Source organism: Pithys albifrons, chromosome 13 (genome assembly GCF_047495875.1).
Source record: "Pithys albifrons albifrons isolate INPA30051 chromosome 13, PitAlb_v1, whole genome shotgun sequence".
Lineage (NCBI taxonomy): Eukaryota > Metazoa > Chordata > Aves > Passeriformes > Thamnophilidae > Pithys > Pithys albifrons.
The window spans coordinates 7087302-7115022 of record NC_092470.1 but is presented as its reverse complement, the minus strand read 5'-3'; the positions used below and the strand labels follow the sequence as shown (position 1 = coordinate 7115022).

The 27721-nt window shown below is 38.6% G+C and overlaps 1 protein-coding gene across 3 annotated transcripts in view; it reads right to left on the bottom strand.

The window, feature by feature from the left end:
* THSD4 (thrombospondin type 1 domain containing 4) overlaps nucleotides 1-27721 on the bottom strand; it is a 249614-nt gene that overhangs the window by 109430 nt on the left and 112463 nt on the right. For all 3 annotated transcript variants that reach the window (XM_071568247.1, XM_071568248.1, XM_071568249.1), the window contains exon 7: nucleotides 25181-25317. In XM_071568247.1, the coding sequence (XP_071424348.1) occupies nucleotides 25181-25317 (137 nt within the window). The remainder of the gene's footprint in view (nucleotides 1-25180; nucleotides 25318-27721) is intronic.

Sequence of the window (27721 nt, the reverse complement as noted above, 5' to 3'; positions counted from 1 at the left end):
TACTAGAAGGAGAGGGCAGCTCTCCAGGTTCTACTCATAAATACACCTAAGACACATCCACAGACACCACATACACAACCAAAATACCATACACATAACAGGCTTAAAGAAAAGGAGAAAGAGAAGGCCTTTTGTTAATTTTCTAGATAGCAGCAAGTGTGGTATCTCCCTTTGGAAAGGGAGTTGGAGACCAGTGACAGTAAGAGAACAAATTAGCTGCACTGGCCTAAAAAGTTTATGATTAGCATGGGAGGTCTGAGTGCTGCTGATCAGCACAAACCCAACACTGCACTTTGATGCATGTCTGACTCTCACTATTTTAAAATGTTTTCTTTTCTAAATGTGGGTTTCAGCTGCTCTGTCTGACCACCATGTGACAGGAAAGTGAGGATCTTCATGTAACACATAATTTTTCTCATCAGTATTCTGTATGAGTTAGCAAATACTGAATATTCTGTGTGCTTGTAAGACTTCAGCCTAACACAAAATACTCATTCCTGAAGACACATACTGGAATAAAAAGCACGGTTTGCCACTAGAAGCAAAACATCTTAAGGTAAATTGAGTAGATATTTCTGATTTTTTTAAAAAATGAAGCCACAGAACTGCATAAATCAAGATCAAAACTGCATAGTAGAAACCTATGACCTACCAGAACATTGACCATACACCCTCTATCAAACGTAGCAGCCAGAATTCACGTGTGTTGGCAGAAGTGCAGCACCTTGAGGGCTTGTGCAATAAAACTGTCGGACCTGACACTGTGAGACAGACAGTATGAAACAGTGTTCCTCAGAAGGGTTTTAATATTTGTTATAAACTCATTCTCTAAATTAATTCTCTCTTTGCAGCTTCAGTACTTTTTCAGCCAGTGGCCAACAACTCTTGACCAATGTGACACCTCAACCCCAGACTTGAGGATCTGGGATTGGCTTTGCTAAACTTTGGTTGTCTTAAATCAGATTTACAGTAAGTAAGAACTGCAGGTGTAGTGGGAAGCACTTAAGGAATACACGTCTGGAGAGGGAGGCAAAGACATTTGCACAGCTGCTGTAACTTACAGCTCCATGTTTTGTTGCTGCACAGCATGCAAAGCTCCCTCTGTCCTCTCCTCATTGTGCACCATGAGAAGAGTAAATGGGGCCTTGTGTTTATGGCAATGGACAGGGACTCTGAAAAGCTACTTTTTACACCAGAGCACAAGTGAAATGAGCTGTCTGTGTTCCTAGATGGACATTAGCAGAGAAATAAAATTCAAACTCAATTTAAAGACCAGCATTGAAAGAATTCTGGAGTTCATGATTTTGAAGAAATAAGCGAAATTAGAGAAATTAAGAAAAATCTGATATAGACAGAAAAACTACCAGGCTGTGACAGTTTGATTTGAAGATGCAGTTCCAATCATCCCTTCCAAAATTGCAGTGATTTCACATTCAACATTCCTTCTGGCTGATCCCTAAATGAAGTGAGAAATGAGAAACAGAAGTATTAAAAGTTTCCTAGATCCCACATACACAGTGAGAGCTTCCCTCTTTCCCAGTCTTTGTGCAGTTCTTGCCAAGGAAATACCAGAAAGGCTTCTATTGGTCTTTACTGCTTATGTGTCTGTTTTCCTCTTAGAGAGTCCTTGTGACTTTTGTGCAATATTCTTTCAGCTCAGGGGGCCCTGGTTATTTCTGCAAGATTTTTCTTGCAATAGTTCTCTGCAGGCAAAGTCTTTAGAAGGCTTTGAGTGTTGGCTGTCTACAATATTCTCAGTAGCTTCTTTACTAAAACACTTTTGCTAATCCCCAATTCTCTTATGCAGGCACATTTTGAATCCTACACAGAAGTTAAGAGAGATTCCAAACATTCAAAGCTGACAGTTCGTATGTACAGAATAATGTATGTTGATGAGAGCATGTACTACACAAACCAAGCAAACTCAACAGATTGATTTAAAATTCACATTACACAGCTTGAGATAATTTTCTGTGTGAACTATTTTTCCAGGACAGCTCCATGATTCTGTGATCAATAGCTGGTGACACCAGGGATATTTCATATACATATGCAAGTAAGCTGGAAATTATTTTAGACTGCTGTCACTACACAAACAAACCAAGAGGAAAGCTAAACAATGTTCTTTTTAACAGCTGAAAAAAGGAAAAGCACATTTCAGACAGATATGTCACTGAATGTCTATTGAATATGCTTCTACAAAGATAATATTAGCAATTTTGCCCATGACTTTAATGGTGGCTGATGGGAACTCATTAATAGCTTTGTGTTGTCCTCGCTTCTTCCTTTCCTGTCTTCTGTTCTACATTCTTTTATTCAACAAACAGAACAAAATCTGGCACAAACATCAGTCTCTGATCAACTAAAGAACACAAACCAGGCAACCGTTCAACCAAAATCAACAGGATTACACAACATCAACACAACACTGGAGGAGTTGTTGATTTAATGGAAGAAGCACAACATTGCACATTTAAGATACTCCACGTTGCCTCATGCAAGATTAAATTCAGTTGACATATCAAGCAGCAAAGAGCCCAGGCGTGATGAGACTTCAAACACTGCGGACAGTTTAGCATCTATCAGGAGTTTAAGATGCACTGATGACATTCATGTTGTCAAGGTGATGGAGCAAATGGTTAACTCAGCCACACAGCTTGGTTTGTTGTGACCCACACTCATTGGTCTACCACATTTAAATGTTTTTATGAACATTTTCCTCACCGTGTTTTCCAAACTTTGACTTTTCACCACACTGTTTTTAAGGTGTGGGATAGTGTTTATGAACTGTGATCTTATTCCAATCAGAGTTCTGCTTCTGGCTACACAGTTTTAATAGCTAAGTGCAGTTTAATTCAGATTCCAGCACCACATCAGAATTAGTATGGAACATATACAGAGCAGGAGAGGAACTTGTAACAGCAATTAATGCCATAAATTAATTCAGGATGACATGTTATGTCATTACTGCCCATTTAACCTGCCCACAGTAAGAGTGTAACAAATGTTAGATATTTTAAAATATTTTAAGTTGAACTTTTAAAAGTTGTTATTTGTCTGAGCTGGTCACAAGCTAGTAAAAAAATTTGCATTAAAAACCAAATGCTTTACCCTCCCCAAAGCCAGGTTGGCTTTGCACACTTTACAGATTATTCCCAATGTTTTTACATATAAACAGTCTAGCTCTCTACATAGTAACAACTTTTTAACCAATACTACTACATAAAAATATGATCATGCAGGTATCCACTCCCCATCCTCTGACACAGAAAACAGTGAATAAAGGGTGTCTTGGATTCCTGGAAAGGCAGCCCAGTTGCATTAGTAAGTTTGCAAATAAGAACATTCCAGCTGAATCGAAGTGTGCACAGAAAAGGGCCATTAAAAATAGCAAAACAAAGGATTATATTCTTTTTGCACTATGTTCTTATTCCCTGTGCAGATTTTTTTCTAGCTGTGTGGTCCCTTGGCTAAAATGAAAACCATTCCTGGAGGACTTTCAAAATTGTAGCGATGAGGAGAAAGGAATAAGAAGAGGGTAAAGAACAACTCCTGAAGCAGGGACTGACTCTGTTGGGAAGTGAAGCCCAGAGCTGATAAGGGGATGGAAGGAGCTGATACGGGGAAAGTGTGTCAGATGGGAGGAGGAGTCTGACTAATACTCATGATGAGTGGAGAGGAGAAAATGGAAGTTTGATGATTGAAAAAAGTGCAGGAACTAAATGGTTTAGAGGCAGAGTATCACTGCTTTAGTGTGAGCCCATGGGTAAGTGCCTCTTCCCAGGATCCTGGGAAATAGGAATGTAACACCCAGTTAGTTGCATAAAACCAGCACTCTGTGTCCAAGCAAAGACATTAGGAATAAAACCTTTGAAGTGATTATCTCAGGAAATACTGAAACAGATTATAACAAATTATTCACATGATATAAAATGCTGCCAAATGGGCAACAAAGACAAAACAGAAGTGAAAACAACCTTGCATGTCTGTCTCAGAAAGGATAATGAACAGCAAGTAAAATATGGTCTAATAAAAAACCAAACAAACCCAAACAAGCACTTTCTGGCAAGATACATACAACAGCTGATCAAGAAAAAGTTCAAAATATCATGGACTTCCTTTGCAGAACAGCTTCCTGAGGACCAGCAAAACCACCAGCACCAAAGCCACTGACTGGGATAAACGATCGTAACTTTATCTGCAGGACGTTTTGCTCCTCCTTGAGTGTGAAAATTAAGAAAAAAGTGTAGATAATTCATCTAAGTACTGCAGCATTCCAATTTTAGCTAACCATTATTTGAAAATTTAAAAGTATAGGAACTTTAAACATGACATACAATTTAAAACATTAAACAATATATTTAGGAACCATCCTCCATAAAACAATTAGAAAACATACTTGCAAAACTCAATTGAATACCTTAAATTAAACATGTAAGAATGTCAAATACAAAAACTGTGCACCAGTTTCCAAGATCTTGCTCAACCAGGAACAATTAAAGCTGGGTTCTCTCTACTGACCATTTTAAAAGACATTTTCACTCTCTGTAGAGTACAGTAAAAATGATATTCCACTAACATGATAAACATGAACGGCTTTGATCTGTACTTTATCAAGTTATTAAAAATGATACAGCTTTCCCATTGTTTTCCTGAATTTTTAATCCTTTCCAGACAGGAACTGTGGGTGGCAGTAATTTTTTCCCTCTGCAATAAGCCACAGATTGCAGATGCTGCAATGACTACATAAAACAACAACATCAGCTTTCACATAAATGCCCTTGCTCTTTGGTGAGCAGAGGTGTAGCAGTGACAGGGACCAGGGTCAGGGGACACAGAGCTTCCTTCACAACCCTTGAAGAAACTGTCAGTGACATCAAAGATGAGGACAAATACAAAACTCAGTGAGATTTGAGTTCCTTCAGTTCATTAAAGGATCTGCTCATGAAATATGGCACTGCTACAGAAGATTTCCAAAAGCAAAACTTCACCTTGTATTTCACATTTTAATAACTAATACTCAATGCTTAGCAAATCCAAAGACAAGTTGATGAAATCTATTTAGTCAAGAAGCCACTTTGCCCTTGGGGAAACTTTCAAAAGTACCTGAAGTGCAAAAGGACCCCAGATCAGCACATCTGTTGTGTTTATCTTTCCCCAGAGCTTTGAGAAAATCTACCCCATAAAGCTACAGGAATGTAAAAGCATCTTTCAGTCATTCTTCTCTCTGAAATTACTGTTCCCTCACTCAGCATTGACTTATGTGCTTCTGAGAGTGCTGCTCTTTGGTAAGAACTTTTTTATTTATTTGGAGAATAAACTTAGCATTTTAAATTACAAATGTATTTTTAAACTACTTTTCTAGAAAGCATTGTAGTTCACTATCTCAAAACCAGGAGAAAGGACTCATGAGTAAGTACCTGGAAGACTTTTTCTGAATGAGGCCACAGTGACTTCAGGCCCCAGTAGCTCCCAGGCTGCTGAAGGTCTCCCCCAGCACATGCGTTGCTGGGCAAGGCAAGAGATACCCAAGGTGGCCTTTAAGAGATCTGCCCCAAATACACAACCTAATTTAGCTGTGACAAGGCAACCCAACTTAGGTCTGTGTTGGCAAATGGTTTCCACCAGTGTTCCAAAAGAAACATCTCCAAAAATCTCCGCTCTTTTACCCATGCTATGCTCAGAGCTATTACAGCTGGCACAGCACTGTAAAACAAATGCTTCATGGGATTAAGGGAGAAGAGTTTGTGCAGGAAGTCTGCAACTGTTTTTACAATGAACTCCTGAATACATTTTACATTTTTTTTGCAATCAAATTCTCATTCTTTCTTTGTCCCTCAAAAAGAGCTTCAAAGAAAAAAAGAACAACTATCAATTAAAAAAAAGTACATGGCAAATTATATAAGGTCAAAAGGGAAAGTATCTGGCTTTTTATTTTCCACACACCCACCCTACATGGAGGCTTCATAGCTTTCCTTAACATTGTTCTTAAAACTGAGGAGAACACATGAGCCAATTTCCTCCTGCTCTCAGTAACTGTAGCCCCTGGAGGGTTTCAAGCTGGCCCTGTAAACAGCCATGTAGGTCACTGGTGTTGGAACTGCTCAGCCTGAGCTCTGTGCAGCTGTACCAGCTCTGGGATACACAACCCTTCTGTGCCAGGAGTCAGGTTTCTCCACACAAGGTTCACTGGCAATGATGCCAAGGAATTAACCAGAGACTCAAGTCACTGGGGGGTTCATATGATTCCAAAAAAGCCAATCTGCACACAGTAAACTGTAAACTACTAACTAAGCCTTCTAAAACCCTATTATAGAAATTAATTACTCCCGAGTAGAAGGCAGGCATGCTAAAATACTTTCAGAACCATAATATTCTCTAGATGATAGCCCTGGGCACAGCTGCTAAAATAATCATCCACCATGGGAAATTGAGGTTTACTGGTAAAATCTTCCCCAAAACATTTGCATAAATCAATGCACCCACTCAGCACAAACACCGCAGAGCAACACCCAGAGATTCCTGCTTACAGTTCTCCCCTGAGTACAGAGCTGCCTTGCAGCCAAAGATGGTACATTCTGCAATCTTTTTCATAGTTATTTCTAAAGCAATGCCTGCTTGATACTTTGCAGGCAGATGCAACTCTCTCTGTTCTCCTCTTGGCTTGCCAGATGCCAACCTGCTCTGTGCAGACAGAGGGGGAGAGGGGTAAAGATCTAACAGGGTGGCTGCGTGACTTTCTGAGACAGTACCAGGCACACTCAGGAGCAGCATCATGTGCTTACAAAGCTTCTGGATGGCAAGGAGCATGAGCCAAGAAACCTTCTATCTGTCTGCCAAAAACATGGCAAAGCATCACTTCAAAGCAAGCTACAAACAGATTACTGGAGCGCATGAGGCTTTTGGCTGCAAAGTTTTGAGTGGATGTCTCTGCATACCTCAGGCTCAGGGGTGCCACTTTAACTACTATCTTACAGGAGAATAAAACAGAAAAGGAAAAAAAAAAGTAAAAATAAAGGTGCATAGAGGAGAGAAAGCTTCTGAACAAAATCTCTGCAGACACACCACACCATCTTCTGGATCAGGACAGGAAAGGAAGGTTTGGGGCAAAACCACAGCACAACACTATGCTTAGTGTAAGAAAAATACTGCAGCAAATGTGCCTGCATCACTGACTTCTGGCTTCCATACCATCCACTCAGTTCTGGAGGTTTGAAACAGAAGCTTATTATGAAGTCTATCACTCTTGCAGAACTGTCAGTCCTGCCTCTTCTTCCACCTCAAAATGTTTTCCAAAATGTCCCCGGAGTCAGGAATGTCATACTGGGGTCTTCACCACACAAGGTAAGACTAACAGACAATACACTTACCTAATGATGCTTCTGAAATAAAGCTCATTAGAATAAACTGATCACAGCCATTCTGGTTTCCATCAAATGTTAGGAATGATATAGCAGGAAGCCTAAACATGCCAGTCCAAGAGAAAAGGCTGTAGTTAATAAATCTGAATTACTGAAAAACTCCAAAGTCAGAATTCTAAGACAGGAGACGTTTACAAATACCAAAGAGCAACACCATCATCAAATCATTCAGCTATTAGGCCAAAGCTATCAAGAAAAATTACATTGGACTAAAAGTACTATCAGAAATATACTACCAAAATAGCAATACAAAAAATCTCCAAGTAACAGGAAAGGCTTAAAATGAAAAAGAGTGGTATACACATTCTAGTCTCAGACAAGTAGAAAAAACCCTACAGACGGAATTTTATCTGTTCTACTTGTTTTGCAGCACAAATACAAGAAACAAAGTTCTTAGAAAAATACAATTGGGTCTATCAGCTATACCAGAGCACTGAAACCTGATGCTACTTTTACAGGTACAGTTGCAAAATCCACTGTTTTTGATTAATCTTTGGCAGTAACCTTTTGGGAGTATGTGAAGGGATTCCTATCTGCCCATGTTCTCTTTCTTACATCTTTAAAACTCCACAAATACAAAGAAAAACAATTACGAATTTGTAAAACACACAATTTATTCTTTGTTGAACAGAGAATTCATGTCTCACCATTAAATACCAAAACTTAAATGTATGCATTGCCCTGAACTTCTCAAGTGCCCAAGTCGAAACAAGAAAACACACACACAAAAGAAAAATAAAAGAAACTTTGTGATTTCAAAACACTTCTTTATTCTCATAGGCCTTAATACTAACCTATTTATTCCCTAAAGGAATATTTATTTCCTAAAGGAAAAATTCAGTCAGAAACAGCAGCAGAGAGCAATTACACAGTATCACAGCACTCGGTCCTTTTGGGCTCATTATTTCTTTGTTTCAACAAATTTGTAACTGTTATTTGAAGTCTGAAACCAACTCCACGTTACAGCTGGAATAAAAAACCTGACAGTCTGGCATCTGAAAAGCATTCAGTTACATAATACCTGATCCTGTGTACAGCAGATGTTCTTCAACCAGAGCCCATTGCCCTCGTGAGACCAGTCAAGACCTTTCAGGGGTTTGCAAAGTTCCTTGATTTTGCTTGTAAAGCTTGTGCAGTTCCCTAACTGGGCTTGGAGGCAGGAAAGGGTCTCCAGAAAAAACACTTCTTCAAAGATTAAGAGAAGTTCATCTGATTTCATGGTACACACAAAAGTGCCAAATGAAGACTTAAAATGCTCATATGAGTTAAGATCTGAAAAATATGTACTTTTATAATGGCATGGCAATGGAGAAAATATGGATATTGAAGCATAGCTTTTATCTCCTTATTCAGGGAGTTATTTGGGCAACCTGGATGCAATGGGCTTGTTGTTCTGCCCACGCCTCCCTGTGGCCTCACTCAGTGCTCCTGCTGCATTCCCAGAGAGCCAGAGACAGCAGCCACTGCAGGCACCAAGCAGCTCTTGTCCTGTCATGGCTTTTGGCTTCCCCTCCCCAGCACAGTCAGACACTTTTCTGCCACATGGACAATCAGAGGGATCACGTGGAACTATTTTGAAGTCAACAAAGATCAACTCTCACAAATGGGAAGCAACTGGCATGCAAGTCCTTGGTCCAGAAAAGACACAAGCATGGGCTTGACTCTGCAAATGAAGGCAACCTTGATAACTCCAGCTCACTCTCACTACACTGCTGAGAGATCTCTCAAAGGCTCCAGTTCAGAAACAGACTTATTTGCTTCTTACTTTGTATGAATTCTCTCTCTGATGGAAAACAGTCACAGAACTCTTTGTTTGCCTGAATGCAGATTTCTGCTTGGGAACCACTGAAATGCCAAAGAAAATTTTACATTCAGAAGTAAGGTCACTCATGGAAATTGCTCATTTGCAGTGGCCCAGTAAAAATGCAGAGGTAAAGGCCCATGTGAGTAATTGCCAGATGTTAGAATGCTGCTATTCAAGATATGATAATACCACCATAACGCTCTGTATTTTGTTGACTGCAATTATTTCCCACCAAAATAAACTAAAAGATGTAGCATGTGCTGGAATTCCTATTTCAGTACAACAGCAAAGCTCACTATTCTTTGAGGATTTTGTGTCATTGATTATTTTTCTCTCATCTACTGTAACTTTTTTCCCTATTGAATATGTATTTGTGATTTTATCCATATGAGATAGAGATGTAAGCATATGAGGCAAGCATTCCTCTCAGTATATCTGTGCTTAGAAATGCTTTCTTGTGTTACAAGACAGTCAGTAAGGCTTCAATTCATCCAAGCCCTTCAGCCTGCACTAACTCCAAGGATGCACAGAATCCCATTGACTTGGATGGCACTGCTCCCTTGTTCATTAGGCAGGCATTTAGAAATCAAGGTCCCTCTAAGCATAATTGTGCTCTTTGGCCTGGACTCAAGCCCTTAAAAAAAAAAAAAAAGAAGAAATGAACAACAAATGTTCAGCAAAGCTGTAAGAAGGCACAGCAGCTTTCCAGGGAATATGCACAACATAACAATTCATTTAATTATCTTTACACCACTCAGAGTTGGCTGGGAATCCAGTTATTGGATTCCACCAAGACGTTTTCAAAACTAAACTAAGCACTTTTAGGAACACTTATTAGATACAGGTGTTGGAAATCATAACTAAAAGAACAAGCATTTCCTCCAGGTGTGTTTATGCTGCTTCTCACCACTCACCCAGTTACTAAGGATATAATTGTCCAATGCTGGTGAGCACTGACACCTTCCCCTCTTGTCACTGGGCTGAACTTTATATAAAATAGTTTTAGAACAATGTATGCCAAGTCTGAATTTGGAATACCATTTAAACTGGGTGCAGTAATGTAATCAAAAATTCAGTCCTGCAGCTTAAACTTCTACAAGAATTCAGTGCCTCTCTGGGTTTTACTCAACAGAGCTTTATAAATCCATATGTGAGTGAACTGTTTGATCAACTTTTGTCAAAACAAACAAACAAACAAACCAGAAATGTTTGCAACACTAAATGCTGTGAAGAACAGTGAAGTAACAAGTGGAGTCACACATTGGACAAAAACCTAAAAATCTACTGCCACTTCTACTTACTTTTTTGGTTGATTTTCTCTTGTTGTCTGCTCCACAGAAATGTAAAAATTAAACAGTTTGGATCAATTTAAAATCAAGCACAATATCTGGGGTTTTTTAAGGAAAACAAGGGGGTCAAATTAAAATGCATTGAGAAAAACCATTTTACATTTTAAAGCACTTGAGATAAAACAGCAGCAGTAAAGCATCCATGATGTGTATTTTCCACAAAGCTAACTTTTAAATCTAAAACCCCTGTGGCTCCACAATGAATCTGTTAGATCACCTTCATATTTTGTTACTGATGGGAGAAACGTTGCACAGGCAAGATTAATAGTTCTGGAAAGTCATAAGCAACAAAGAATGACATTTATATAGAAATTTTATTCCAAAAGTTCTTGTCCCTACCCTTTTTTTGATATATAGATTTACTGCTTCATTTATCACTCAGATGGAGGTGGTACTCAAACAAAGACTGGAGTAAAGGATGAGCAACTAATACATAAGGAAAACAGAAACAATGATATCAGAATCTAGCTCATCCCACTTGATTTTGCTGCTGAAAACAGTCATGACCTCAGAGCTGTAGGGAAGGTGAAAGAAAATCACAATGTAAAAGTATTAACTTGCAAAACAGTAACCTTTTCTTAAAAAATGTCTTGCTCTGCTGGAAAATGGAAATTCAAGCCTTATAAGTACACCAGAGGGGGGAAACAAACCTACAAAAGCAATTCCAAGCTCCAGTCTAGCCTTAGTAGCTGCACAAATTCATTGGTGTCCATAACAGAGGTGACTGACCCTGGAGCAGCCAGAGAGCCCTCCACAAACATTGTAGAGTTCAGAAGTCGTGTCCGTCACGCTGAGTCTGTGTTGGCAAAGGGGCTCAGCAAACCTCAGGCACGTAAGATAAACTGCATCTGCCACATCCAGCCAACTCCAAACAAACAAACCTCACAGTCATAAAATTTATTTGTTTGAATAAAATTCTATAGTCTGTAAAACAATATCCTTGTGCAGGTAGGATTTCCACAGGTCAAAGACTTCTCAGTCATGCCCCATTTCTTGAAATGTGAGCATAAACTGCACCAATCCCTTTAAAATGAAGGCTGCCATGGTAGGAGACACATACAATTATGACAACTGTTTTCCAGTCTTGCAGAGAACAGATATTTTAAACTGCCTTCATGCAGGCCACTGTACCTACTCAAGGGTTTAAATGCTGGGGATTCAGACACTAACACAGTTTCAATACCTACATATTTCTTCCATTCAATACAACAATAATAAGGTGAAAAGATTGTGCTTCCTTCTAAGAGTCAAAGATTGTGCAAGGCCACCTGAATCTATTTTAGAAGTTGTTTCCTCCCTCTCAGCCAACATTGAGATGAATATTTTAAAATTAAGACCCAAAATTTAGGGTCTAACTTGCCTGTGTCCGTATTTTATTTAATAAACTTCAGTGAATGTGTATTCCCTCAAATCTCTCAATATTTCACATTCAATCCTTCCACTATTTTACTGCTTAAGATAACTACTACAACATGAACTGTTTATGAGAACCTTAAATCATGAAACAACTGCATAAGTGTGAGACTTAGTTTTTTAAAAAGTACTTTAAAAATTTGCCTCATTCCAAAGAAGCTGCTGAAAAGGAAACAGTCCACCATTCAGTGCATCTCAAAAGTTAAAAAATATATATAAAAAAACCCCAGCCAAAACAAGAAGATGATTTTCCATTGTTATTAATTTGTTGCCGTTAGTATTCTTACTGAAGTAACAACTTTCTCAGGAACAGAAAAGATCTGAATCCTGACAGATTGGCTGAAGGAATCAGAGGTCCCAGCTATTGTTCTGATACTCTCCAGAAGGTCAGCATCTCAACCTCCAGCACAAAAGTGTACAGAACTAATTCACTTTAGCCTAAAATAGCTTTTGGCAGCAATGAAATTGCTAAAAAATTGATCAATTTGCTACAGAATTCGTTGAGATACAGGCCTGGGTTCCCTTTTAATAAGTATGTTTACTCAATTTTCCTTTATCAGCTCCATGAGAACAGTGTCACTGCCTCTTGCTCGTGCTGCTTTGGATCATGAAAGCTACCAGAAAAATTAAAAGAGGCATTCTAAGAGATTACATTTTTTAAAAACGTTGCTTTCTTTTAGGAAACTTCATTTTTTATTACAAGTAAAATCAATACTCAAGCTCCAGCTAGTTACCAAAATTTAATGTTAATACAGAGGAAAAGAGCTCCAGTAATTGTATAACCCTTCACCCACAGCAAATGAAAGGCAAACCTGTTATCTTCACTCTCGAGCTGCAACAGTTCCAGGCTGCATTATTTCCTTCTTGACATGAACAAGCATCACAGTCACAGGTGGTTACTGTTCCCTGGGTAATCTGCACTAATGTGGCCTCACATCCAACCCACAAGTACTTTCAAACTTAGCAAATACCAGCTGATTGAAGGCCATGCTTTCAAGGTATTTGTTGTATTGCACATACAGCACAGTTATGTGAAACATGAGCATTTCCTTCTCATGCTACCCAAACTGTGCAAGACTTCCAAGTCCTCCATCATCTCTTTCTTGCCTGTGTGACTGCAAATTTGTGGCAGAACCGTCTAGATTTGGTTCTGCTCTCATTATCATCAACCAAAGCCCCAGGTAAGTTACAACTAAAGAATCCCAGTTCTTCTTTCTGTCATACCTTCCCCTCTACTAAATTGGGCAAACCTGGGTGTGCTAAAGGCTAAAAAAAAAATCAGTCATACAGATGTGGTGGGAAACAACCCTTTCAGGAAAGGGTTTCATTCAATCATTAAAATCTTATGTCAAGATGGTGTTGAAGAAGCATCTGCTTTGTAAGAACACATATTTAACACCACAGCAGGAACTTAGACCCATTAAAAAAATTCTGCTTTGCATTTTTACAAGGTATCACCAATGCACACTTGAAACAGCTACAGAAATCCATTTTCCTTGTATGTAACGGCTCACAGCCCTCTACAGAAATCAGCTTGGGATACAGGGAATAACCATGGACAGGAAGGGAAGGGAAGTGCCTGTCAGAGAAAAGTTTAGGACTAGAGCACTGATTCTACTCACAACTAATTTTTAAGTTGCTCACTAGGATTCTGCAGATATTTTTCCTATTTATACAGGAACTAAGCAGACATGCAGATTCCCCCCTGTGTCAGCACAGCTCCTCCTGGGGCCATGACCTCGATAAGAAGCAGCCAGACTCACATAAATAGCATCCATAGCAGCCCAATATCAGTGACTAGCAAGTCTCTGACATTTCTGATTTCTGTGAGGCCAACATCCCAGCACGTGATTTATTACAATTATGGGCACAGCTCTGGTATGGAAAGGGAAAGGCAATGTCTGTAAAAACATTTTGTATTTTACAGGAGAAAACAGATTTTTGTTTCAAAGTCATCTCTCCCTGCTATGAGATACAGACATACGTATGTCCCTAATTTTCACTACACAGGATTAACAAATGAAACTACACACAAGCCAAACTACACTAAAGCACTGCCAGTGAACTCTTACGGGTACAACTCCCACCTTGGCCAAGTTTTCACTTCATGAAATGCACTTGGATGCCACATTAAGCTGCCTCAAACTAGAGAGCTGACAATGTTATGTGGCAACTATTATTGATCCATTTACATGCACTGTAATTTAAAAATAAAACCTATCAAGTTGAATGCATATGCACAAGAAAGTTTTTACAAGAGACTTTGAACAGATCAGGTGTCTTTGTTAAAAAGAGGGAACAGGAAGTTACTCACAAGTGTTTTGATGACTCCATTGAGCAAGGTATAAATGCTCTTGTTCAAAGACCCCTTTTTGTCAGAACTCCAGAAAACTGGATTGCCTCCCCACCAGCAAGAACATGGTCTATTCCTGTGACTGAAGTCTGTGGCCATAAAAAGGATTAAATATGTCAATCATTTACAGTAGTATCACATTTGTTCTCTTTTGTTCAAGTTTTGATGCCATATCTGCCAACATGAAAAATCTGTTGTTGCAATAATAAAATGCCTGAGACCCCAAAATAATCTTGTAAATCAACAGAGCTTAGTAGGGGTTTTAACTCACCTCACTGGTTTTGTGAAGTCAAACACCATGGCACTTGGAGGGAGAAAAAAGAAAGAGAACTGTATATATGTAGAGGCGGTTTCAGTGCAAAGCCACGTGAAAATGTGGCCAATTTCAGGGTCTGTTAAAAATTCAATTTCAACCCAGTTTGAACAGGCTCATTTTGATCTAGCTGTGTGCTATTTTACAATCTCTGATCTAATCTTATTAAACTTCACAAACTGAGGTGGTACCAGATGGCATCCAGAAGAGTTTTTCATTTTGAGCTTTGGAGAAAAGCTCAAAACCCTTATGGGAGAACTTAACCAATGTGAAATTTAAACTGAAGGGAACTTTGTATAGACTCCTGTGAAACTAAATTGTATCTTGTAAACAACTTGTAAACATGAGCTCCTGCATCAAAATTGAAACTCTGGTCTCAGCAAGGGGTTAAAACTCAGATTCTTGCTCTCCCTGAGAATATTCTCCCACACCTTTGTTCTGCTCAGAGACCAAGCACAGCTTTTTGAGATCAATGTGGTCAACACACATTGAGAGTATACAAAGAATGGTTTGATTCAATGAAGAACAACCCTGCTCTTAATTCACCCTTGTGGCCATTTCACCACCATTAGGATTCACAAGTAATAATCCTACAAAACAAGGATTCCCATTTTGAGATGGAGAATTCAGGCACTAAAGGCACATTTGGGATGAAGACACTTCATGTGTAAAACATGAGAACAGTTCCCATCAAGTCACCCAAAGGAGGGAAGTCACAACACTATTGGCCTTCACCCTCGTTGAAAAACTTGGGTTTAACATAGTCTGCAAAAGAACTCCTGGGTGCAGTTTGTACCTTCAGCATACTCAGGTACCCTCACACAGCACTGTAGTAACAATTAACAAAGAGGTTAAATGGAATATCAAAGGCCACACAGAACTCCACTGCAGAATAGCCCTGCCAGTCTGGCACTAACAGGGATCTGCAAACAACAGCCCCTCTGCTAGCCCAGGGATTGCATCTCTCCATTGGATACCAACACAACAGCACCTCCCAAACTCAATGGCACCTTTTCTCACAGCTTTCATTTGACAGTAAGGCAATGCCTGCAGCATAGTTTAAACCAGAACAGCTCCTTAACTCTCTGCTCTGGGTGTATCCTATCTGTGTGTGTGCAAGGGCTGCACAACAGAACTACTGTCTACATGTACCTTCCTCCCCAGGATTTAGTTATTCATGTGACAAATTTGCCTATCCCAGTCTAACAAAACTGTATTTTTTTGTTTTAATAGAAGTGCCTAAAAACATACTGGACCATTTCCAGGCTCAAAAGTAATATTATAATATAGTTAAAAGCAAACAAAGGCTAAATACTTAATTTCCTGTAGACCAGATTTCCAAGATTGCTGTTCCAGTTTCCTGATTAAATAATGGTATTTTGGAATATTCTGTTACAGTTATTAGCATTTTCAATTTGCTCCTAAAAATCAACAAAACAAAATTAAGCATTTACTTGCTCTCTGGCTCCTTAGTAAAAATCAGCTTAGGTCAGACAGCATTTTTGCTGCACTGTCATCGCTTTCTAAAAATTCTTCTACTTCCATTAAGACCTTTGGGTCATTGACTTCAGAAAGGTTATTGCAATTAACAAAAAAAAATTCCTGCAGTTATGTAAATGCTGAAGTTTCTGAAATTACTAAATTGTAATACAATTTTCATCAAATCAGTGATTCATCAGTAGTAACAGTAATACTACCAATATTCACATGTCACCAGGTGGTATATCAATGATACAAAAAAAAAAGATAAGCAAACCTTTAGCAATAAATATACATTCATATTATATTTCTAAGAACTCTGACTTGAAGATGAGGTCTGAAATATCACACAGCATAACTGCTAGCACTGAGCTAGCACAAAGAAGCACAAAAAAAGAAAAAAAACCCCTGATCTCCAGATCATGGACAGCACAGGAGACAGCAAGGATTCAAATGGACAGAGAAAGCAACAAAACAAATCAAATAAAAATGAAATGTGAATTCCATTTACTGTTTCAATTCTTGTTTTAGCACTCACCTCATAAATCCACACATATGTAAGCCTTTATTTTTCCCCACAAATGTTCACAAATAGCCTCCCTTCTACTTCATGCCCCCACCTGCCATGAGAATACATCAATCTGCTAATAAGTTCCTTCAGCATAGATGCATTGCCTTTCTTTGAATTGATTTGCAATAACTTACAGTCTCATTGCACATTCCCACCCCACTGCAGGCCAAACTCCACTGACAGACACCATGCAAGGAAGCAGACAGAACCAACACAACCAAATGAGAATGTTCATGAAATATGTGATGCCATACCAAGCCTGCTCTAATACTGTACAGTCCTTTTTCCATTCTCCTTGCTTTTCCTGTGTTTACCATGACAAAATTACTTCTGACTGTTCACAGTGACAGTCTTCTAGTACAAACATTAGCAGACAACAATAATGTCAAGAACAGTTTCTTCATTTTCATTTCGTGAATGACACAACACCCCCCTGCAGTAAAGGAAGTTCCCCTATCCAGCCTTTCCCTGGGACAATGGCCCCAAACTGATGCTGCACACTCAGAGTCTCTGCTGGGACACAACACCTGGAGAAAAAGCCTTTTTTGGGGGAATCCCAAGCTTATCACCACAAGATGCTGAAAGTCAAATGGCTTGAACATTTCCAAGCTCTGATCTCTAGCACAAGAAACATAATTCGGACAACTAACAGCAAAAAAAATCCTGTAACTAAAAACACAGACTTTTTTTAATGTTATAATTTAGGAAAAATTGTGACGTTTTCACCCATATTCTAAATAGGAGCACAAGAATGAATATTTATGCAGCCAGCCCTCTTGTTAACAGCTTTCTCCCAATTGCTTGTCCAGGTGTTTAACAGATCCCTTACATCTGAGTTTCAGAACCTTACCTCTGCTGCACCCCTCTTTGTTTCTAGGCAATAAAACCTAAATTACTTTGTTTCCTTTTGCTATTTAACCTCATAAGAGAGGTCTTGCACGAGCTACATGATTTTCTTTTACAATTGCTTTCCCATGCATTCATTGAAATCAAATGAATTTCAACTGGTTGAAATTTCTTGGCGTTTTTTTTCTTTGAACTGCTGCAATGTAACACAAACCAGATTTGGTTCTGCTGTTACTTAAAAGGCATTAACTATGAATTAGTAATTTCTGCATAAGAGATGACAGAAAACCCTGCACTCAACCATGACAGAGAATCCACAGTTCCTCACCAGTTCTCTCTTCGGTGAATGCAGGGACACGCTGCAGAATATCTTACTATGGGCTATCATGGTTTTGTTCATGTGCCTTCCTGAATACTCTGGAAAGGGACTGAAAGGAATAGTTTTGAAAACACATTTATTTCCTATTTTTGTCCATATTCCTTTTGTCTTGTCGACACTTAATCTCCACATCATGGCAAACCCCCAGTATTTCAGAAGTAAAACCAGTGATGAGGAGTTCAGGTTTCTTTATGAACAACCATGTGAAGGGACTGGTTTGGTACTGAATGTCCCTTAATAAACACTCCCAGCATCCTTTAATAGTAGCATATTACAGGACTTCATCTAGTTCTTTAAAACCAAGCTCAGTGCAGATCATGGCTCTCCTGGGATGATACAAAACCCCTGTTTGCACTGGGAACTGGAAACAATCAAGTTCATCTCCTTCACCTCTTACCCAGCAAACACTGCCAGTTGTAGGTCTCAGAAAGACACTTAAAATTACTCTTAACAGCTGAAAGCAAAAAGAGAAGCTTCTAAAAATAAAGTCAGACCTAAAAGGTTTGTCACTGAAAAAAAGTTACTGCACTAAAATGCTGGGAAAAGGTTTAAAAGAGAGGAACAGGGGGGAAAAAAGACTGGGAGGGAGTTAGAGAAGGTGGCTGACTCCTCAGCTGTTTCAATCCTCAGCTGACTTGGAGTCACAGACTGAACAAGAGCAGATATTAAACGCCAGACCAAAGAAAGTCAGCACCCCAGGATGATCATTTGATTATTCTATCCTAGAGAATAATTCATTATTCTTAAAAAAACCTGGCTTCATTTGTAGCCTGACACACATCAACCTGTTTAATCAGGGAAAAAATAAGGCCCAACCACACACAACATTTTATTTTATTTTCTATTCTGTTACAGAATAATGTTCCCAGCATTCCTGAAAACTTTAAATTTTTCTGAGGTTTACTTTGGACTTTTTTTTAATGTATCACTTTGAAACTAATTCAGAGGGAAGAGGGAAGAGTACCTCAAATAGAGTAAGATTGCCTAATTGTGCCACTTTATCATTAGAGATAACAGCATTTGCTTTCAGAACTACTTTGACAGGGATACAATTAAGCTCATTGTATTTTCTAGCACAGCTATCCAGCCTATGAAGACAAATGCACTCTGCAGACTGAGGATTACATTCTACCTTCTTATAAAGACATCCAAATCTGAAAAATAATTGTTAAAAAACCTGCAGGAATAAGAACCAAATGAAGCTACACTCAATTCCTTTACTTTGCTGTATCTCAAGCTGCTTCCCATGGGCAGGTTATACATTATTGACTATATCTGACAGGAAAAGAGAGACAGAATGGGGCACAGATACAAAGAGAATTTGGAGTAGCCATACTATGCCACACTTCAGCACTTTTGCTCCAAACTGAATTTTAACAAACAATTTCCAAGTGCAACACTATGCAGAATATTTAAAAGCAGATAAAAACATTTTAGAATTAAGATAATTTGTAAAATGTCTGCATTTTATTTGGTGTTGTTTCAAGTTTTACTGTTTTGACTTATATAATTGCATAACACTATTGCAGTAATATGTAATATAATTAGAAGTTCTAGCACTTGAATTTTTAAATCTTCAGAGTTAAACAAGGAAGTTGTTTTCCCTTTGCTGTTAAAGAAAATCATCTGGATCAAAAATAAGAAATATATTTCATACAAATATAAGCATCAGTTAACCTTAATTATGTCTTATAATATATGTATTTTATTTTATTCTACATTTTCTGTGCAGCTCTGGGAAAAACAAGTTAACACATAGCAATAATGTTTTTCTCCAGTACTTGGAGCTGTAATTTGTGAGCCAGATTTTAATGTTACTGAACTCTGCTGTGTCTTTTCAAAGTTTCTTGTCAGGCTGTAGTTCAACAAAACAGTGAAATCTCTCTTTTTGGAGTTTCAAGTGCTGGAGTGAAAAAAAAAAGGTTATGTGCACAATTATGACATTCAGATCTTATATACATTCACTTTCATTAAATTTATTAAAAATGTTCATGCTTATTTATGGTTATTTCAGTGGGTTTTATTCCACACCTACATTGCATTAACTTACAGTGAGTAAAGAACAGCTTTACCTCCCAGAACTGGCTTAAAACTAGGAGGGGAAAAAAAACCCTCAACAACAAACCCCAGTACTGGTGTAAATGCTGTGTTATATGGGCTGGCTAAATATGTTAAATGCCGTTGTAAGCAGCATCTGCCCCTGATAACATCGGTGCTCCTTATAATGGAAGTAAAGATGCAGAACTGGAGGCTCACACAGCAGCTCCATGGAAGAGTGGAGAGCTCCACCCTTTGGATTACGAGGTCCTTCTCAGGACAAGAGGCTGACAGACAATGGGAAAAGAACAAAATACACAACCAGAGCTCATTCATTTCATTTGAGCTGAACTGACTTGACTGCTTTGCTCCTCACAACTGCCTATCCCCAGATTTTACAGCTGCTTGAGCTCAGTCCAAAGGCAGTAAAGTTGTCCTTTAACTGTCTTTTACATGTGGGGATTGCACCTGCTGTGTATCACACCAGAAACAATTTAAATTGGGTCACGGTCAGAGATCATAGGCCAAAAAAACTGTCAGTGTTGCTTTATAAATAGAGGAAGGCTGAAAGACTTTATAGACAGTGGGGTCAAGAAATCTCACAGAGGCTCACTCTGTAAAACATTTAACAAAAACTGTGCAAACAAAGGGAAGAAGTGGCAAAAGGCACTTATTTCTTAGCTCCCAGGAACCTGTTTCTTCCATTAACACTTTATTAATGCCCAGCAGGTGTTTCACAATGCAAAGCTTGGCATTAGCAAGCCATTCTGAAGAGAAACAGTGAAGAGTCCTACTTCCAACAGCCATGAATAGGCAGAGAGAAGGTGAAAGCATTCTGTTATAATTATAGGTTTTCATGTTTATAGTGTATTTTACAGATCAGCCATTTTTCCTTAAAAGAAGAAGCCTTGAACAGAGACTACATACACAATACAATACACAATGCCTCTTTGAATGCATCCCACCTAATCTGTAAAAACAGTCTTGAGTTCAAACCACTGTGTCCTCAGCAATCATTGATAAAACCAAATAAAACAATAGGAAAAAAATCAAACCTTGAGTATTAACAAACTGGAGATTTACTTTTCATGTGATTCTGCAGTGCTTTGCAGCATCTGAATGCCATGGGCTCTATAACCCATCACTCCACTCCCACATATCCTCTGTGCAATCATGTCCTGGGCAAAGCTTTGGGGTCAATTCTCAGCAGTAGGACCCTCTTACCATGGTGGCTCCCACGGCATAAACCACCTGAGTAATTCACTGTTTCAAGGCCCACTTTTAGGATAAGATCAAAGACAGGCAAACAGTTCCTTCCATTGGTCCTCCTCAGATACAAACAATGCTGGACACACCAATCCTCTCTGGCCCCTGTGCTGGCTGGGCTCACACCAAAGCACTGATGGCCAGAGCACAGCACTGATGCACAGACCAGGGTTGCATTTGGCACAGTTTCTCAGGCTGCTCTCAAAGCCTTTTTATCTCATGACATAAAGCTTTACAAAGCTCCTGTTCACTAAGGAACATCCTCCTCCAACACAACCAAGTGAGGTGAACAAGTAGCTGCAAACAATTTCTGTAGATCAGGTAGAAGGACATATAAAGGTCCCTTGATTCTGCTTTACTGATCCATTGGGTTCTTCCTTAAGATATTACTGATAAAAGAAGAACACAGGAATGCCTAAGGAAAAAGGAGAAAAGCTTCAAAGAAGCACTGTAGGGAGTACTCAGAAGAAGCTCCAACCTAAACCCAAGAAGACAAGTGTGGCTCCAACTTTAAGAAAGCACACAGAGGAAAACCTCCAAACCACCCCAGACCTTTTTTCAGTGTAAGCAATCAGCATTACACAAGAAGGTTGAATTCCTACACGTAACAGATTCTTTACGCTTACAAGAACAAGCAAAGGACTTGTCTACATTCCAATATGTATCAGTTGCGAGAATAACCCTAATTTATGGGAAGTACAAGCTCCTCATCATTCTGATCTGCCATTAAGAGTTCCCTAGCTTAAAATAATAATGCCTCCTATAGTTCTTTTCCCTGGACACCAGTGCACATCAGCACAGTTCCAGATGCAAGCTCCTTGCCTGATCATGTTTTTCTGATGGAGATTTGGCATGCTTGGCTATGCTTCCTATATAGCTGATAGAAGTTGCCTCCTTCAAAAGTTTGCAAGGATTTCAATATCTGATGCAATTTTTTTCAGGCAAATCAAATCTTTATTACCAGTCACTTTGTTACTGAAGTTACTCACAGTGTGCAGTTTAAAACTCCTTAGTTTTTTCAGTTAACTTCAGAAGCTAACTAGAAGATGAAAACAAAATACAATGCAAGAGAAAAAGTCATATAAAAATCAGGAGACAGAAGAGAGTTGTTTCAGGAACCTTTAAAAGGTATTTACCATTCCCACCCAAGTGAATTCTTAGGTGAAATGGTAAATAATACTTTTGTCAAGTGCGCCCCTGCGTGGCAACATCTCTGCAAAACCAATTTGCTTCACAGCTCACAAGGAACTTTTCTGTCTCCAGCACTACAGGGAGGTGGTGCTCACACCTATCCCAGTACAGGGAAAGATTTCTGGCAGGAGAGTCCTAGATGTGTGCAATAACACATGCAAAATCCTTCCCTGGAGGCACATTTCATAAAGTATGGCCAAGGTCAAAATTATTAAGAGCATACTGTCCTCATACTTTGCTTTGTTTAGTAAAACCTCCTCAATATTCTACTTCCATATCTCTTCTAAACTTAAAAGTTACTGAGTAACTTTCAATGGCTCCAAAAGAAATACAAAGATACACTGACGTAAAATAAGAAAAAAAACAAACAACAAAATAAACCAACAAAAAATACTTCAAAGTAAGAAAACAAACACCTCTGGCTAAATAGCAAGGTGAAGAAGCCCCACTCATACAGTCTTAAACGGCGCTATCAAATTTTAGGGTTAGAAGAGAGGCAGCAAATGTTTAAATGTATAAAATAGCAAATGTGTTAAAACAAACAGCATATACCCAATAATACTGAAACATACTCAAAGTATGTATTGGAGAATGTATTTAGGGAGAATATCACTCCATTCTTCTGATTTTGCCCAGTTTTATTTTTTAAAAATTTAATTGTTTTAAAAAGTTTTAATTTCATTAGGATTCAGAGTCTAGTCCACACCAGGAAATATGAGTTTTATATTAGGACAAAACTTCTCTTTAATGTATTTTCAGTTAAAAACTGTGACCCCCTTTTTAGATATTAAGAACTTTTTCATGGTTAAAATGAGAAACACGTTACTACACATAAGATAAATTTTTATTTCAGATTAAGGTAAACCTGCCTCTATCATATTCCCCCCCCCCCCCCCCCCCGAGTTATTTTTATTATAGAAAAATTTACCACTTTTTTTTTCCCTCTGGATAAGGTAGCCTGAAAATACCAACAAAAAACAATGGCCCAGGGTACAAAATAGATAATGTATTGTGAGACAAGGATATTATTGTTCTGGTAATGCAGAAAAATGTCCAACAGAGGGTGATAGAGACCATAAATTCATTAGACACAACTCAATTATCTGACTTTAAACAGATTAAAATATTGTGTAGCTAAGGAAGAGCTCCCTATTACAAAGGTTTGAATAAGCTTCATTACTTCAGAAACATTTTAAGTTCACTGTAAATGCTGACAGCTTTTCAGAAAAATGTTCTCTTAAGCATCTGATGGCACAAAACCTTAATTATTTGATTATCTAAGTATTACATCCTTCAGCTACATCCATGTTCACTTTACAGCGTATAAACCGCTGTTAAATAAAATTGTTTCATTTATTTTTAAATAAATGCTGGTTGCAGAAGTGGAATACAATCTCTTGGAGTCCAAGAGAGAGACAAACACTAAACCAAACCACCACTACAGCCCAGGAATCCCTGGCCTTAAAGGAGGCCTATGGGAAGATTTCACTGTGTGCACAGCTAATGGGAAGGTAACAGAGCAGATGGACTCAGATCCTCAGGGATGTGCACACTGGGACCAAGGGCACAAGCAGCAATAGGGAGAACTTCAATGGAATTTCTAGCCCACATCTCCAATACAAATGTAGCAGTTTACACTTTTGTAATTGCACAGACCTGGGAAAATACAACAGCTGGTATTCTATATCTGTTTTTCAGCTTTGTGAGGCATAGATCAGAACTGTAATTAAAACAAATTTCTGGCCCTTTCTGAATTGGTTTGAGATCAAGGAAGGTTTTAAAGCACAATCAACTTCACACAGATCTGTCCTGTACAAAGGAAATCCAAAGCTATGGCTTTGCTTGCACTAAGAAATACAGAACAGAAACAAATATGGCATTGTCCAGATGTGCACAAGTAAGCGGAATCTGGACATGCAGAGGACAAGGTTGTATTCAGAAGTGATTTCCCCTGGCAAACCAACTATTTAAACTGAACTTGACCTTCACTATTTGAGTTCATGAATCACATCTGACCCACTTCTGCTCTTTTGCCAATATATATAGAAACATCAGTCAAGTGCCAAATGCCCCTTGCTAGGAATTTATTTCTTTCACTAACCTTACTTGAAAGATTACAAACTTCTTTTTGTTTTCTAATCACTGTAACATTTTGTTTAAGATTGCTACCATCTTGCAGAAAGCTATTTATTCATTGCAAAGAGAATCTACACAGCAAACTGCAAAAAGTCAACACGGGGGCTCCTTCTCAGTCCATGAAAAGTACCCATTCACTCAAGTATTTTCTAAGAGAACATGACTGCTGAGTAAATGGAGACCCAGCAAGACCTGAAACAAATGTGGACCAATCAGAAAAGTCAGACTGGCAGGAGCTGTAAAGCAATCAAGAGAAGCCATTCTGCTGCAGACTGAGAAAAATTAACTCCACTCTAAAACTGAATCAAAGAAAGATACTGTATTTCTTTCTTATTTAAGCTTCTGATTCTTTTGTAGAATCTCTTCTGTAGAAAGTGAAATATGTGGGAAAACCTCACTGGAAGTCACCTTAATTGTGGCTAGGGCACCTCCTGAATCCATCCATTCAGCATTCCATAGTTTGTTCTCAGTAGTTACAAACATCAGTTAAGGGAAAAAACAAACCTGTGATAATAAAAGTTCACATTTTTCACATCTACTTAAAAAAAAAATAAAAAATTGAAGACCCCATTTCACAGGTTTAGGCAGTGCAGAGCAGAGGTGGCAGAGACAGCAGCCTTACCTTGCACTGCCCTGCCACACAGATGGAGGTGCCATTCTGGTCACAGGGGGTGCCATCGATCACCTTCTCCGCCTGCCGCACGTAGAAGCGGTACCCGATGGCACGGCAGTTCAGCTCACACTTCTGACTTCCCTTCACTGTGGAGAGACAAAAGAGATCAAGACAAAGACCACAGCAGTAGATTTTAAAAGGAAAAGCTCATTAAACCAACATGAAGCTTTGAGAAGAAGAAACAAATAGGCCAACTGAATGCAATGGGACTGACCACATCAAATGAATGTGATCAAAAAACAACTTCAAGTACGATTCCAACGTACCAGAGTTGCTAATGACAAATACTTTACTTAAATGACCAAGAATATTTGTAGTTTTATAAAAATGTTGACCACTTAGTCCTCTTAAAGCAAAATAACACATTATGGCATTTCATAACTCCTAAGTGTCAGCAAAATTACACTGTAATCATAAAGATGTGCATCAAATTATGCTCACTGCCAGTCACCAGGCAGTTCAGGTCAATCAACCCCACTAACATCCAGCATTAAGCAACACATTGAACAAGATAGACGCAAATTTTAAAAAGCTTTACTTTTTTTTCTCTTTTTTTTTTACAAGTTGCCCTTCAGTGACTATTCCTTAGACCAAGAGAAAATTGAGGAAAAACCACAAAAAATGTTTCATTTTTAGAAATACATAAAATACATCATTATTCAAACTTCTGAGATTCCTGCTGACATGCAAGAACCAAGAGGAAACCAGTCCACTGAACTCTGGGAGAGAGAGACACAGAAAAAAAGAAGCAAGAAATGTTACCTTCTCCTGTGAAAATCTATTCCTTACACAGATACAGCCCAACACTCCCCAAATCTTATGCTGCCTGGTTTGTTAACACATCCGTGTGGCCTTTCTATTGCAAACCACCCGTCACGCTGAAGTTGCTCACAGCTTATTACCCCTATTTGCTGACTGAAATGACAATACCCTCAGCTTCTTCCCAGCCAAGAGGAGCACTGCTACACAGTGGCAGTAAGGGAAAAACAGAAATCCTTCTTCTTTTGACAATACTTTCCTTGCTGCCATAATAAAAACCTAAAATTCCTCTCACTTCAGGTCATGCCCTGTACTGAAAGAGACATCCACTACTTAACCTGCCAAAGGAGGTGCTGCCCACCCAGGTAACTGCTAAACCGTTGCATTCACAGCATTTGCTACTTGACTTCAGCATGTTTTTTAATCTTCCGCTAAGACATAACAAAAAGTCAAAATAAATAAATGCAATTATATCAATACATATTTAACATCTGTTTCCTGTAAAAGTACCACACTTTCAGCTCAGCTTCAGTCACCCTCTGTGCAGACAGGGGTTAATTCAGACCAGCTCTGAAATCCGGATCTTTGATTTCCCCTCACCCAGTCATTTACCTGCCACTCATATACATCATCTGTGTCTGGCAATCTTCTGATAAAATCCTTAAAAACCTCTGCCAGTTTTAAGTGAGGTCAAAGATCTGTTTACCTTGTTCTCTTTTTTATTGCAGAAGCTGTGCTTGCCATGTTCAACTAGGGAATTCTTCCCTTGGCTACTTTTCATTAAGATTCACTAGCTTATCATTCCAAGGATATCACTTAATTATTTAAAAAAACCCAACAAAACCAAAACAAAAACCCTGAGATATTTCCTGCAGTTCAATCTCCAAGTGTTATAGTTAGGTTTAATGACACACTAAGCATTATTCTTAGCAGCTTCATCACTTCACACATAACTATATTCAAAATTCTCAAATAAATACAATCCAGTTTCAGTGATTCATTACAATTTAAGTCAGCTTGTCCTTTTCTGGTCTGGAAGTATCCTATTTTTATAACATGCAACACCAGCAATCAAGCAGCACCTCTAAAGTGTATCTTTTCTTATCTTCCAATTCCCTCAAATCAAGTCAAACAAGCCATTTAGAGTTTCTGAAATGTCCTTATCTTCTATGTTAATTCCCTTCAGTTCGAAGTGTCCTGAAGTCTCACATTCTCATAGTCTTCCTCTCCTAATTATCTCCCATTTGGTTTGGATACTTCAAAATATTTATTCTTTAAATTATCAGCTGGCCTTCCAGATCCCAATAAAAGTTTTGTGCTACTCAAAGATGAAGAAATTAACTGCTGAAGTACAGTATTTTTGCCTGGACTCATCTCTTCCTTCACTTCAACTAGTTTAGGTCAGCCCCCTGTGCTGCTAATGCAACACACTGACAACCCCACCCTGACTGAGATTACCTTCTCTGTAAGAAATGATTCCCAGTTCATAATTTCTGCATTTCATTCTTTCTTACTAGGAACTGTTCCTGCTCACACAAAAAGAAAATATTACAACAGTCACCGGCTTTGACCTCAAATAAATAAATGAACCACACTTTAATGACAAATATCCCCTGTAACCCTTTGGCCTTTGATGTTCAGACTATTTTGACGAGCTACTGTAAGGTACTACCTTGATTAGGCATATACCAATTACTACTCCTTAAAGACAATGTTCCCAGACATGAAAGA